The sequence below is a fragment of the Archocentrus centrarchus genome, chromosome 16 (genome assembly GCF_007364275.1).
Source record: "Archocentrus centrarchus isolate MPI-CPG fArcCen1 chromosome 16, fArcCen1, whole genome shotgun sequence".
In the NCBI taxonomy this organism is placed as follows: Eukaryota; Metazoa; Chordata; class Actinopteri; order Cichliformes; family Cichlidae; genus Archocentrus; species Archocentrus centrarchus.
The window spans coordinates 37,701,446-37,716,227 of NC_044361.1; the positions used below are offsets into that span (position 1 = coordinate 37,701,446).

Sequence of the window (14,782 nt, forward strand, 5' to 3'; positions counted from 1 at the left end):
ATGCAGATAAATAGAATCAGTGTAATCTCATTCCATTGTCTGATTAGATACAAACTCTCATTTATATCTTGTCTCTTGTTTTTTACAGGTTCTTGTGACTCTCAGAGTTGACTGACGCAGCCATGGACCGATTGCTGGGTTTTTGAAAGAAACTGTACTCCCCCTCCTCCTCCTCCTCCTCCACATCCTCTTCCTTTTTCTCTTCTTTCTTTACGCCACGAAGCTGGAATTTGACTTATCCAAATTCAGAGAAAGGCACCTCCCTCCATACATTCGCACACCATGACAAGTATTCTTCTACTGATTCCTGGCCAGGCAAGGTGGCCACACCCAGTGCTATTCTTGTATATTGCCGTTCTTCTGCTGATGGGGGGTTTGTGCCACGCAGCACCTTCTGGCCCAGAGTCTGATTCATGTTCCACATTAGTCCAGAGCCGCTTCTTTGGCTTTTTCCTGTCTTCTTCAGTGTTTCCCACTGTGCCTTGTTCCTGGACCCTACAGAACCCTGATCCACGGCGCTACACAATCTTCATCAAAGTGACTAAACCCACAGAGAACTGTATACCACAACAGCTCCGCACATTTCAATATGATTCCTTCCTGGAGACCACACGCACCTACCTAGGCATGGAGAGTTTTGATGAAGTTGTGAGGCTGTGCGATACATCTGCCCCAGTGGCCTTTCTGGAGGCTGGGAAACAGTTTCTACAAATGAGGAAGGGGTACGCTAAGGCAGGCACGGTAATCACAGATGGCAACGGAGATTTCAAGACAGAGTATCTGGTGGTGGGGAAGCGCAACCCCAGCATGGCGGCCTGTCAGATGCTCTGCCAGTGGCTGGAGGACTGTTTAACCTCTAGTACATCAAACACGCCGTGTGGCATCATGCAGACTCCATGTTTATGCTGGGACCAGCCACCACTACTCAGTGATGGGGAGAGCTGCTCTCACAATGGAGTTTATCTGCAAAACTGTTTACCCAGTGTGAAAGAGAGTGGAAAAGATGTTGAGATAAACGGTGAGTAGAAATGCTTTTACAGTTGTTTTGCTAAAAGTTTTAGATTGTTGTTAAAATATGAACTGCACAGCTTCATAAAGCTGTTAGTTCTGCTTCCCTGTAAAACGACAGGAAAGACAAGGAATGTTTTCAAGAAACTTTGGGCAAACGAGACTGAGCTTTGTTTTGTCTGTCCTCCGTAGTTCAGCAGTGGTCTTTAACATGGTGCTCCCAGCAAAGTAATGGAGAAATGGCATCTTCAGTGGCAATGAAGCTGGAGAACGTGTGTATTATTTGTGAAAAGTGAGGACGAGTGTCTCAAAGTACATTGTCTGTACTGGAGAGAAAGAAGAGCAGAAAGAGGCAAATGGAAGGTTTAAGATTTCATTTGATGTAAGTGAGATCTGTGACCTTGCACCATATTTCGTCCTTCTGCGGTCCAGAAAGAGACACTGAATCGGCCTCTGGGAAGCTTTTGGAAACAGAGGAGAATCAAGTGCTGATACTGGATAGTGTGAGGAGGCTTGGAGCGGGGGCTGGAGGTGGGGGTTGGAGGTGTGCGTGTAGGGGGGAGGGGAGATAGAGAGATGGAGAGAAATACAGAAATGCAATGGGCTGGCTGAGGGCCTGTGGCTCGAAGTCTAATTGTCTGCTGCTTGATTCCCCCCGCCCAGCAGACAGGATGTGGCCTGACATCTCTATCCTGGCTTCATCAGGACTATGGCCAAAGGGCTGGAACATTTCTCACCCCCCTCCATTTCAGCCCCCTAACCTTTCCTCCATCTATCTCTTTTTTTCCTCTGTTTCCCTCACTTACTTCTCCTAATCAGCCTGTGGCCTTATTTCCTTGGCCTTCCTCCTCCGACTTATCCTCTGAGCCACCATCACTGCCTCCCCATCTTTCCCTCTCCAGGCTGATAGTGGGCTGATACTGAGCCAGTCGTGGGAAGCCAACGAAGCAGAGAAGATGTTGCGGTGGGTATCTCGTGCCTTATCCTCCTCCAGTCTCCAAAGCAGCTAATATCCCCTTGCCGCTCCAGCCTCCTCTTCGGTAGTTATCATCCTTATGTAATCCCACTTGTGGTGCTCATCAGTGGGGTGTGGGTTGTTTGTGCCTTAAGGTGTGAAAAATAAAAAAATAAATATCCTCTGTTAGCTTATGTAGAAATAAAGAAGAAGGACATATTATGGCTTTTGTCCCTCTGTGTGCTTCAGCCCTTCCTGGCAAAGCGTCATGACAATCCAATGTTGAGAGTGAAAAAGTGTCAGTGGAACCCTGTGATGGCCTCAAATGGAGGAGGCAAGCAGTCTGTGAATATTTGGTTGGATTGGTGACTGAAGATAAAGAGTGTCTGGGGAGATGTAATAGATTCTGTATGGAAAGGTCGGACTGTCAGACAGTTATGGCCTACCATGCAGCAGAGGGGAACAGAGGAGTGATGGCTGTAAGTGATGGATGAAGGAAAGACAATAGACATAGAGATGAGAGAGAGAGAGAAGGTTAGGGGAGGATAAAGGAAAGTAAAGAGGCTGACAAGAGCTGAGAGGGGAGATGTCTGAGGTGGATCAGGAATGATGAGGATAGATGTTTGCTGTTTGGGGTGAACAATATGCAGCTGGGCCTTTTTGGTTTCAGGACCTTCAGTAACCAAATAATTCCTATAAAACCTTCTGTCTTCCAGCTTACTTTATTCCATCTTGGCAGAGGTATGGAATTTCCTGCACAGCAGCTGATTGAGGCACAAGACCTGCTGTCAAGCTCATGTCTAGCTGATGGGTGGTAGATGAGGAGTTTGACTTCTTATGCAGGCTTCTGGAGCATTACCTGGTGGCCCTTATTGCCCTAAGTATAAAAGTTACCCAAAGTAAAACTAGAAAGAAAAGAGAACTTAACTCATTATCTTTGCCTTGGTAGCTTTTTAGGACAGTGGACAGAAAAGGTGAATTATTTTAAATTGAAAGTTTATATTTAACCCACTATGTGTATTGTTGGAAAGCTGTTATCTGCTGCCTCCTATGGTTAGCTGTATAATGAATTTCAGGCTAACATTAATTGTAGCCAGGTTCTTAATCAAGCCATAATTCCATATTGCACGTTACATCTTACCTTACACTATAATAAAGTGCATATTGCATCTTTTACAACAGCATGACTTCACACAAGAAGAATCCAGTTGCTGAACTGGCCTTGCTACAGTCCACATCTTTCACCAACTGAAAACGTTTGGTGCATCATGAAACAAAAGTATGACACAGAAGACTTAAAATGGTACATTTCTAAGTTTAATAACTTAATATTCTTTCTGTTTTTGATTTAAAAAAAATGATGGTTTCTGTATATATATATATATATATATATATATATATATATATATATATATATATATATATATATATATACCACTTTTTAGAATTGGGGCTTTATTTGGCAGGTCTGCTGGACTTTCATTTTGGAAAAGATGGCTCAGCTGTTACCCTTCTACACATTCAGTTTCAAATAGGGCACACTTTTTAAGCAGCTGTTATCCAAGTCACTTTGCAACTTACCTCAACTGCTCCTTTTCATGCTGTGTCTATTGTCATTGCTGCCTGCTCAGCTCTGTGCCGAGTCTTGCTGCTGCTGCTCTCCCTGCCCTTGGTTTTGCACATGGAAAAGTGAGGCATTATCAGAACAGAGAAATGCCACCAAATCCACCAATCAAGCATAACATTATGGCCATTCTCTCCTCAAACCGGATGTGTTAGAAGCAGGAAACATGGGCAGACATAAAGATTTCTGTTCCCAGTCTGCAGTGGTCAGTATCTATCTAAAGTTGTCCAAGGAAGGAACAGTGGTGAACCAGTGACAGGGTCATGAGCGGCTGAGGCTCATTGAGTTCATGCTGGTTCTGATAGAAAGGTGTCAGAATACACACTGCATCACAGTTTGTTGTGTATGGGGCTGCATAGCCGCAGACCAGTCGGGGTGCCCATGCTGACCCTCGAAAGTGCCAAAACGGACATGCAAGCATCAGATCTGGACCACTGAGCAATGGAAGAAGGTGAATCATGTTTTCTTTTACATCACGTGGACGGGTGGGTGCATGCATATTGTTTTCCTGGGGAACACCTGCATTATGTAAAGAAGGCAAGCCAATGAAGGCAGTGTGATGTTTTGGGCAATGTTTTGATGGGAAACCATGGGTCCTTTCATCTATGTGGATGTTACTTTGACACATACCACCGCATTGTTATAGACCATGTACAGCCTTTAATGGAACCAATATTCCTTGATGGCTGTGGCCTCTTTTAACAGGATAATGTGCCCTGCCACAAAGTAAAAATGGTTCAAGAATGGTTTGAGGAGCACGAGTTTGAGGTGTTGACTTGGTGGTCATAATGTTATGCTTGATTGTTACATATATTACTGCAGATCAATGATATTAGTTAGCCATCTACAAAAGCTTCTATATAGTCATTCTTATGCAGGCTATTTTGTAGATGTTTATCCAGGCATTGTTCTCTTACTATTTTTCAGTCTTTGTCCTGCCTTCAAAGCCTGGTTTGGTTGACTGAATTTCTAGCAGGGAAGGACAACCATCAATCACCAGATCTGCACCAGATGTGGGCTGCACTTCAGTAGTTTCAAAATGAAAAAATACAGTAATGAATGTTTTTGTCATCTTTACACCACCCTCTACAGTATGGATCAGATGCAGGAACTGTGAGATTAATGAACTGTAAGCCGCCCATCCGACTGTACTGGGCTTTCACTGAGACTGTTTTATTTCTGTCAAGTGTATGCTTTTAGAATAATTTGAAATATGCTATAATCACAAATGTGATAAGGTGTGGAGTGATAATTGATTATTTCATTAATCACTGTTAAGATTTTTTAAGAAAATACTATCCAGCAATTTTCAAAAGGGGTGAGGGCTATTGATACTTCTTTATTTTTACATTCAACTCCCACTGATGGCCCTGTCGGTTCAAATTTAATAATGCCAAATGAGTGTGGTTGGCCTCTGGCAATCACTTAATAGGAAGCTCTTAAACAGTAGTGATTGGGAAGTGACCTTTTGATCCAATGTAAAGGATGACAGGATGTCAATCTGGTCTCAGAGAGTCTTACTTTCACTGTCAATGAGCTTCTTCAGTTTATAAAAAATGTATTCTAACTAAGAAATGTCTATCATGCCTTAATACAGAACCGCTAATGAGCAGGAGTCTGTGTTTTACATGTCAGAAGCTCTCTGTGTGAACACTGCTTCTGCACTGTGTGAGAAATCCTCAACCTTTAAAATGAGAGGGTTGATGACTTCAGGGCTATTTTTGGACATTGTTGTGACATTCAAATGGTCAAAGTTAAAGGTTTTGCAACAAAAATGTTGGCTGTTGGTAGCTTCAGCGGTGTGATATTGTCCCTGAAAATCCATTTTGGTATTACTCCAATATGTGGTTGTGCATGTGTGGATGCAGTGTGAAAGGATTCATTTGTTAGACCTCAGTGGACAGCAGGGGAGGCAGTGAGTGATTAAAGGATGTATCAGAGTGATGTGAAGAGATGAGAAAACACATGACTCAATTTGAGCAAAAGAGACATATTTGAGAAAGTGCCAGAAGTGCCCAACAAAGTTAACTGGATGGGAAGGACAACAAAGACAACTTCTCTGTGATGCCATGTGATCATCTGAGTCGTGACCTTGGTTGCACATCATGCACTTTCACTTTCAGCTTTGTAATTTTCAAGCGTGAAATATTTAATAAAGCAGAAAAGCTTGAAAAATAACCAAACAAGGACAGAGTGTCACAGATTGAAAGCACTCTCCACCAAGACACAGAGAGGCAGCTCAGTCAGTGTCACCTAACTGCAAATGTTCAGGTTTGAAATCAACATTACAAAAACAGATTTTTGTGCTGTGGGACACAATTTGGAACATCTTAATACAAAATTCATCCATTTTTCCATGTGACTTTATGTTTGATCTGTAGATACATTTTTCAAAGTTACATTTCTTTATAGAATTTGTCATAAAATATTATTATGGATGGATCTATTTCAAAGCTTTTATAGATGCATTGCCTTTGCCATTGGGTTACCATTACAGCTCATACAGTCACTTGTGCACTGGATCTTGTTGCACCAGCTGTTCATAAATCAATCTGTAAGTATGTGAACAAAATCTTTCCTAACTATGTTGTGACCCAGATCATAAGCCGCAAATATGGTGAAGACTGACAGAGTTTTAAGAAACATGGGTTTTATTTTAAATTCCCTGATCAGCTAAAACAGTTGCAACCCAGAGAGCTTAAAAAGCAAGAAGTGGTGAGTTTCTAAAGGCAGGTATATAGTTATCCACACCTCATCAGGTGTAGTCAATCAGCAATTAAACCAAGGAAGCACCTGAAAATGCTTTTACTGCCACTGCAAAGACAGTTGGGTTTTCAAAGGGGCGTAACGCCTATTCCCTGAAAAGGGTTTCTCTAGGAGCGCTAAATAAATTAACAAACTCCCCCTGGAGTCTACTGGTACTTGATCTGCCTGCCCTCAAAAACAGAGTGATTAAAAACTGGAAGAGAAGCACTGCGTGCATCAGCCATGAATGAAGTTACTCCAATAGACCAATCACCAGTTGAAGCAAAAGGCAACAAAGCAAATAAGCTTGAGCCACCAAAGGACATCATATTTATACGTTAGACCAATAGATGTCTTACTGCCACACAGTGAAACTAAGTGTTCTCATATTACTTAAATGGACATCTTTAAAAATGGAAAACCCTACATGAGGATCACAAGTTGCTGCACTGACCACACAAAAATAACATGTGACCAACACAAGCAGAGGAACAACAGTCACAAACCAAAAAAGATTACTCACACACAATCACTACAACACTACAAAAACAAATGGTCACATACCGAGTGGTCCTGGACCACAACAAGTTACTTTAATCTACAAAATTCAGTAAAGCAAGTGTACCAACTACAAATGAAGAACCATGTCTACACAATGATCACAACAAGTGTGACTCCACACAGTGATCCACACAGTGATACGTGATCCAACAAAAGTGGCCAACTTCTCCACAACACAAAATACTTACATCATTATTTGTCATCCATATACACTGATAGATGTAGATAGGCATGTACCCAAATAGTTGTTACTACACAACTACATGCCAACTCAACAAAAGGCCTATCTGTTTCAACACAAGACCATAACTAATGAATGGCCTCAAACTGTTCTCATAATTTCCTATAAAGTTCAATGTTTAATTTGAGCAACTCACAGCCTAATATACAAGCAAAAACTAGCTTCACCTTAGTAGTCTTCAGCTGAGGACCAGTCTTGAGATTACATTACATGCTGAAGTCTTGAGTAGGCAGCAAACCAGAGATGCCATTCACTGCCGAACTCCGAAGCGTACCTCCACCTAGGATAACCACCAAATACAATACAATAATACAATAAACTAAAACAACTAAGCAAAATAAGAAATAAGTGCTTCAATGAAATGGCAGCATAGGCACCCTGCTGAAACACACTTACTAAAGAGAGTTTGCTCAGTCATAGTAAACACATTAAGTAAACCATCACTCACCCACCAAAAAACGCCTCTGATGTTTAGTGTCCACAAAAATATTGAATATAGAGACAAAAATTATCCCGGACAAGCTCCCAGCTTTGTCACAGCCCAGCTCAATGGAAAGACAAAACTGGAAGAGGCCACACGTGACAGTTAAAAAAAATGTTTCTTTAGCATAACAGGACTAACATAACAGAACTATGTAAGTTAGTAGTATGTGCAGTGTCTGGATGTGCTCTGTGAAATGATCCAAAGAAACACAAATCCCAACCCAAAACCCAAGGACAGCCAGCCCGAGACTGATACCAGCAGCCTAAATATGAGAGGTCAGTCAGCCAGCACAGCTGCAACCTGTTCCTCTCATGATTTTTCTCCAAAGCGGCCCTGAACCCTGACAGGGTGTCACGATTACTTGGTAATTTCACATTACTTACTAATGTGGGTTGCACTGGTGAAATGTGATGTTGTGTATTAGTAAGTGGATTTGTGTATTTGTAAACTTTATCATTCTCTAATCTTCTCAGGACTAAAACAATTAGCAGCATAAATATGCATAAAAATTATCTATTGAGTTTTTTTCCCTCCCAGATCATTTTTGCTTTTCTCCAAAACATACGGTAAAGGTTCAGAGGTTGGGGTCATCACCAGGGATGACTTACACCTTGGAGGGCTTATCCAATTTAGGGGCAGAGATGGCCTTGGACCTACAGTATTTCAGCTATTATAGAGTAAGAGGCAGGGTACACCCCGAATAGGTTGTTGGGAGGTGTACTAGGATAAACAGAAATTAACTATGGAAATATATTTGTCAAAAGTCATGCACAAGAAAAAACATACTAATATAACATAAAACATAACAATTACAACTTCACAGGTGCACATATTCATTGCCACTCCCTTAAGTAAATTTATTGCGTGCAAATTCAACAACCTGCGCACACAAAGAAGACATCACACATGTAAGAGTGCTGACTCCTTGACTATTTGGAGCCCAGGTTCAGGTTACTGCGTTACACCAAGGCAGCAACAGAAGTGCTGTTTTAAGTTGTAGTTGTTTCTTTGTTGGTTGTTTATTTGGAAAATAAAGTTTGCTGAATTAACTACAAGCAGTTATTGTTTCCTGTGTATAAAAAAAAGTCATAACGAGGATCAGGAAAGAAAATGTAGCAATTATAATTTTGGCCAAAATAAAGCCATTTAAACCTGCCAACAAAAAGTTGCTCAGTCTGCAGCAGACACATGTAACTGCACAATGACTGGATTCAATTCAGTTCAGTTCATTTCAATTCAATATAGTGCCAAATCACAACAAACAGTTGTCTCAAGGCGCTTGAGTGCTTCAAAACGTGCCTCAGAATTCTTCAGCTTTAAATTTCTTTTTCAGTATCACAGGGAAACTGGTGACAAATCAGCACATCCACCAGTTTTGCAAACATAGATGTGTAGCACAGATCAACTCTGTCATACTGATTTTTTGTTTATTCATAAAAAGATATACAAAGGCAAATGTTTTACTTTGAACTTCCATTTAAAGCTTGAATCCTCTTTAGAGGAATTAAGTTAATATAAAATTTAAATGAACAAAAAAATTATAGTCTTATTTAGCTACAGTGAATTATCTCCAGCTTTAGGGTACACTTTAATGACTCAACAATTATACAGACTTTGATGTATATTTTAATGCACAACATTTGTACTTTTACTTCAGTAAAGATTTGATTTTACAGAATGCACATACTGTAAAATTGCTCTGTTTATATAAGTATAGGGTTTAGGATATGATACTTAGTGATAATTAGTGTTTGATCAGAGCATTTGTTCACTGTTTATCAACAAAAGTGAACATTAATTTTCCTAATAAACACAAATCTAAGTACCTACCAGAAACAACTCTTTATATTGTTCCTGCTACTCTCTTTATCAACGATATTAAGATTTCTAAATAAACAAAATACATAAATTTATTAAACTAAAATGAAAAAAAGTACCAGCTGGATATGTACAGCTGTGTTTTACTGAGTGACCATCTGGTAGCAACATAAGCATGTTTTATATTTGTTTACATTTCAGTTTACTCAGTTGATTATGAAAACTATTTTTTCTTTTTCTTAGGAATGATGTGTGGCCCTTATTATGATGATTTTTTTAAATCATAAAATGTATCAATCGATTAATGGGCCAGGAGTGCACAGACTTCAGAACTCGAACCTTCATGGAAGGACAGGCCCCTGCATGGCATGGTTGATTTGGAAAAGTCCTACCAATGGCTGGACAAAGCTGGACTGAAGGACCGCTCAGAGGCACTAATCATGGCAGCACAGGAGCAAGCTCTCAGACCAAAATAGAGGCCTTGTGTGTAAGAAGACGGATTTTAAATTTCATTCTTGATTTAAATTTTCTGTCATGGCATGATAAGAGTATAAAAAATCTAGAACGTTATTCATGAGAGAAACTTTATTACATTCCAAGAACAAAATATAGAATAAGCAACAGTAAATTTCTTGAATATCAGCAACTGAAATCTATTCTGCAGAAAAGATTTAATCTCAATCAACTGAATGTACCCCTAAATTGTTATCAAGATTGTATAAATTGTTATTAAAAACTGATGATTCAATTTCCTTCCTAATTGCAAAATTGGGATTGGCATCTCTTCATCAACCCAGATCAAAACATCTGGTCAGAAATATGTTTAATGTCTTCAAAATTACTGAAAGTCCCAACTTACAACTTATAGAACATACTATACCAGACAACGGATGTTCCAAATGGTTCTTACACACTCAAACATTTTAGGTGACATCAGTGAGGCAAATATATCACACATAGTTCTTACTGCCTTATGCATTGCTAAGAAAACTATCCTCATTAATTGGAAATCAAAAAAATAAACTGTATATTACTCAAGAGAGAAACTTACTCCTAGATCTCATTAGTCTGGAGAGAACATCTGCTTCTTCTAAAAACCATGAATTTGATTCTCTCTGGTTCCCTCCATCACTTAGTGGGTGTGGCTGGCTGTGGTCTCATCTTCCGGTGTGCCTTGTAGATAGATGACTGTGGGTGGACTCCAGGGACTGTGTGCGTCCTGTGGCTTCCTGAGACTGGAGACCTTCTTGTTCCTTTCTGGTTGCCTTTTTGTGGCGTCTGTGTGCATGCCCTGGTTGTTTGTGGTTGGGGGCTTGGGTAGGTGCTGCCTTGCAATTGGGGTGCTTGGGGTGGTGGGTGCTAACCCTTTGCTGGGTGGCTGACTTCCTCTGTGGGGCTCAGGGTGTGGGGTATGGGGCCCTGGCCGTGGTCGTGGCCCTGGGGTCGTTGTTTCCTGGTTGGGTCCCTCCCTGCACAGGGGTGGTCTGTGCCGTCCCAGGTGTTCCACTGGGTTGGTGGCTTGGCCCGGCCCACATCAGGATGTCCGATTTGTGCTTCAGGGATTCTGGAGTTCCTGCAGGATAGAGGAGTGGGGTGTTCAGGTGAGGGAACAAAAAAGAGAAAAAAAATCCCTGGATTTAACAGGGAGCCAATGAAGAGAAGCCAATATGAATATAATATAATATGAACAGAAATATTCTCTCTCTCTTTCTAGTTCCTGTCAGTACTACCGCTGCAGCACTTTAGATTAGCTGAAGGCTGAGAACCTTTATGACAGGCTGATAATAATAAAGTACAATAGTCCTGCCAAGAAACAAATGAATTAGCCTTTCAGCATCACTCTGAGACAGGATGTTTCTAATTTTTAGAAATATTGCACATTGCATTAAAACAGTCCTACATTTTTGGTTTAATAAGTGCATTGAAGGACATATACTGGCCCAAAAAAATAATCCAATAATCCAGTTTTTCTGGAGGCCAAGGTAATGCCATCCAGAGTAAGTATGTGGTTTAACACCATGTTTCTAAGATTTTTGGGGCCTAGCACAAGAACTTTAGTTATATCTGAATTTAGAAGCAGGAAATTAGAGGTCATCCAGACCTTAATGTCTTTAAGACATTCCTGCAGTTTAACTAACTGATGTGTGTCATCTGGCTTCATGGATAGATACAGTTGGGTATCATCTGCATAACAATGAAAATGTGTGCAATATTTTCTATACTGCATGTATTGTGTAAATAAAATTTGTCCCAACACAGAACTCTGAGGAACTCTATAATTAACACTCAGTGTGCGAAGATGTTTCCCCCTTTACATTATATTAGATAGATAGGCTTCAAACCACTGCACCACTTTTAATGCCCTATGGCATGCTCGAATCTCCATAATTGTAGTCAACACTATAGAAAGCTGCACTGAGGTTTAGCAGGTCAAGAACAGAGATGAGTCCACTGTCAGAGGCCGTAAGTAGATCATTTGTAACCTTCACTAATGCTGTTTCTGTACTGTGATGAATTCTGAAACCTGACTGAAACTCTTCAAATAAACCGTTCCTCTGCAGATGATCAGTTAGCTGTTTTACAACTACTCTTTCAAGGATCTTTGAGAGAAAAGGAAGGTTGGAGATTGGCCTCTCATTAGCTCAGAATCATTCATTAAATTCAATTCAATTCATTTCAATTTTATTTATATGGCACCAAAACACAACAACCAGTCACCTCAAGGCACTTTATATTATAGGGCAAAGACCTATAATTAAAGAGAAAACCCAACAGTCAAAACGACCCCCTATGAGCAGCATTTGGTGACAGTGGGAAGGAAAAACTCCCTTTTAACAGGAAGAACCCTCCAGCAGAACCAGGCTCAGGGAGGGGGGGTCATCTGCCGTGACCCGTTGAGGGTGAGGGGGGAGAGACAGGACAAAAGACATGCTGTGGAAGAGAGACAGAGATTAATAATAACTAATGAGATTCTAGTTTCTGACATATGCTTTTCAGCCTATGGCTAAACTAAAATGCAACTTAACCCTACTCCTAAGTAGTCTGCTGGTGAATATTAAGCAGTTAAGAAATAAATGTCATAACCCCTTACCCTTTACCATAAAACCACTGCCACTGTCCTTATACCTAGGAGGTGAGCATGTTGTGACCGTAAACAATGATGCACATATTTGTGTAATTGCCTTCTCTTCCCTTAGTCCATATGAAAACACTCTCAAACTGACTTACAGGCTTTCTGGAGGCAGAGCAACCTCCACACCAGCACATAGCATCTCTCTGTCATCTCTTTTCAGTTTATTCCTGCCCACACGGCGCCCCTGTAGTGAACACCACACCTCGTTCTCCACTCATTGTCACACAGATACACAAAATCACCTTTATCCTCTCCCGCAGTCAGCCACCCACATCCAATCACAAGGTGCCATTTTCTGGTGAGACATTTCACCGTGAATGTGTGTTTCTGTGGTGTACACAGTGCATAAGTACATTCACAGACATATGCATTAACAAATATGAGTGTAAAGAGAAGTTAATGCATTAGCTCTGCTTTAGGATTCCTTGGTGCTCCTTATGGAGGTGGATTGGAAATCCCTTCGTTTAGCAACGCAGAAGCTTGCAGAGGCAGAGACTCGGCACTCACATTCATCTTCCTAACCTGCAGTCAGGGGGGTACACAAGTATTTCTTCTTCATTTGTTTCCACACGTCACTTTTTTGGACAGTCAGGTTTTTTATTATTTCTTTAGCCATCTATCACAATGAGCTCATCAAACAGCAGTGATCAGGGTGTGATCAGGGTACTGGAAGAAATGATCTAGTAAATCTGGCAGTTGAAGCACTAGAATAAAAAAAAAATCAAAGAAAAAAAGGAAAACATTTCAAGATTTCACTTCTGCTGCTTACATGTATCCAGTAATGTTACTGTCTAGCTGGTAGAGCCCATCAGATCAATACCAATACTGATATTTACGAGCTAAAAAAACAATACACATAATTTAAGTGAACCTTTTAAATTGTTATTTAATTTAAGACCCTGCAAATCAACACAAGTTTGTTACAGGTACTTGTGGCTGGCATATTTCTGTCTAGTTCATTTTTAACTGTGTAAGTACCCTAGATTTCAGATGAACTTCAAATGAAATTAAATTCAGTTATTGTAAGTGATGCAAATTTTGATCACTAAATTACTTTTTGTTCATACAGTAAATGAATCTTCAGTTATTCTCAACAGTATATTTTGAAATGTCAGAAATGGATAGTTTAAAGACTTATGACGAAACAGGGTTGGAGAATCTGAAAAACACAGCTTGTGGGATGCTCCTGGTTAGAAGAGCCACCAACAAAGCCCAGGAGAGATGAAACATGGACTTCACTCAGAGTGTTTAGGATGTGCCAGAAGAAGTCTGCAACTCGTAACTTTCAAGCACAACCATCTGTAGGGTTTACAGACAATGGTCCAAAAAAAAATAAATAAATAAATAAATATATGCAGTGAATTGCAGTTCTATGGGTGAAGAATAACAACTAAGGTATGCAGAAGAGCATCCCTAAACACCCAGCACATCAAACCTCCACACAGATGGGCTACACCAGCAGAAGACCACACCGGTGAGACTGTTTGTTACAATCAATTTGGTTGGCAGTTCTTACTAATGTATTAATTAAATGTGTGGACTAAACCAGTTGGGGAAGTATTACAATATTTGAAATTTACCAAGTCGGAAAGATGGAGCAGTGTTGATTACCTAGTTTATTTCAGCTTTACCTCGTACGGCTTTGCTCGATCATCATATACTGTTGTTGCAGAGATGGTGACAGTATGAAACAGGCCAGTATGAACACTGTACCCACAACTGTTATGTCAGACATCACAGAATACTTGTCCAGCTGTGGAAATGGCACAGAGATTAAACATACAACCTGGTCATAACTCCTTAGTATTATTGACTTTTTTTAACAGAATACTGTATATCCATACTGTCTCTATGGGCCCTGTGTGCTCTGGGGCTTAATCATTTTACATCCATTATTTATATAGTGAGCTGTTGCTCTGATTATTAACAGGATAAAGGCTCTGTGTCAGTTGTGTAATTGAATATGAGTTTAGCTCAGTAGCTCCTGATGCTGCCTACATGGAGACTATAAAGTTGACTTGGATTACTGTATAGTCAGCAATGTGATGTACAATAAAGTGCAACAGTAGCTCTTACAAACAGATCATTTGCTATGGGATCACTGCTCAGTATCTCAGTTGAAATCCCAGTTTGGTGTACCCAAATGGAAAAACAGAAGAACTGCAAGGCCGAGACTTTATCTGGAAAGCAACAACTTTTTCTGTGGGCCTTCA

The 14,782-nt window shown here is 40.4% G+C and overlaps 1 protein-coding gene across 1 annotated transcript in view; it reads left to right on the plus strand.

Moving 5' to 3' along the window:
- Nucleotides 1-264: 264 nt before the first annotated feature.
- The window catches only part of adgrb1a (adhesion G protein-coupled receptor B1a), a 159,846-nt gene continuing 145,328 nt past the window's right edge, over nucleotides 265-14,782 (plus strand). The window contains exon 1 of the mRNA XM_030750073.1: nucleotides 265-1,018. Within this exon, the coding sequence (XP_030605933.1) occupies nucleotides 283-1,018 (736 nt within the window). The 5' untranslated portion in view covers nucleotides 265-282. The remainder of the gene's footprint in view (nucleotides 1,019-14,782) is intronic.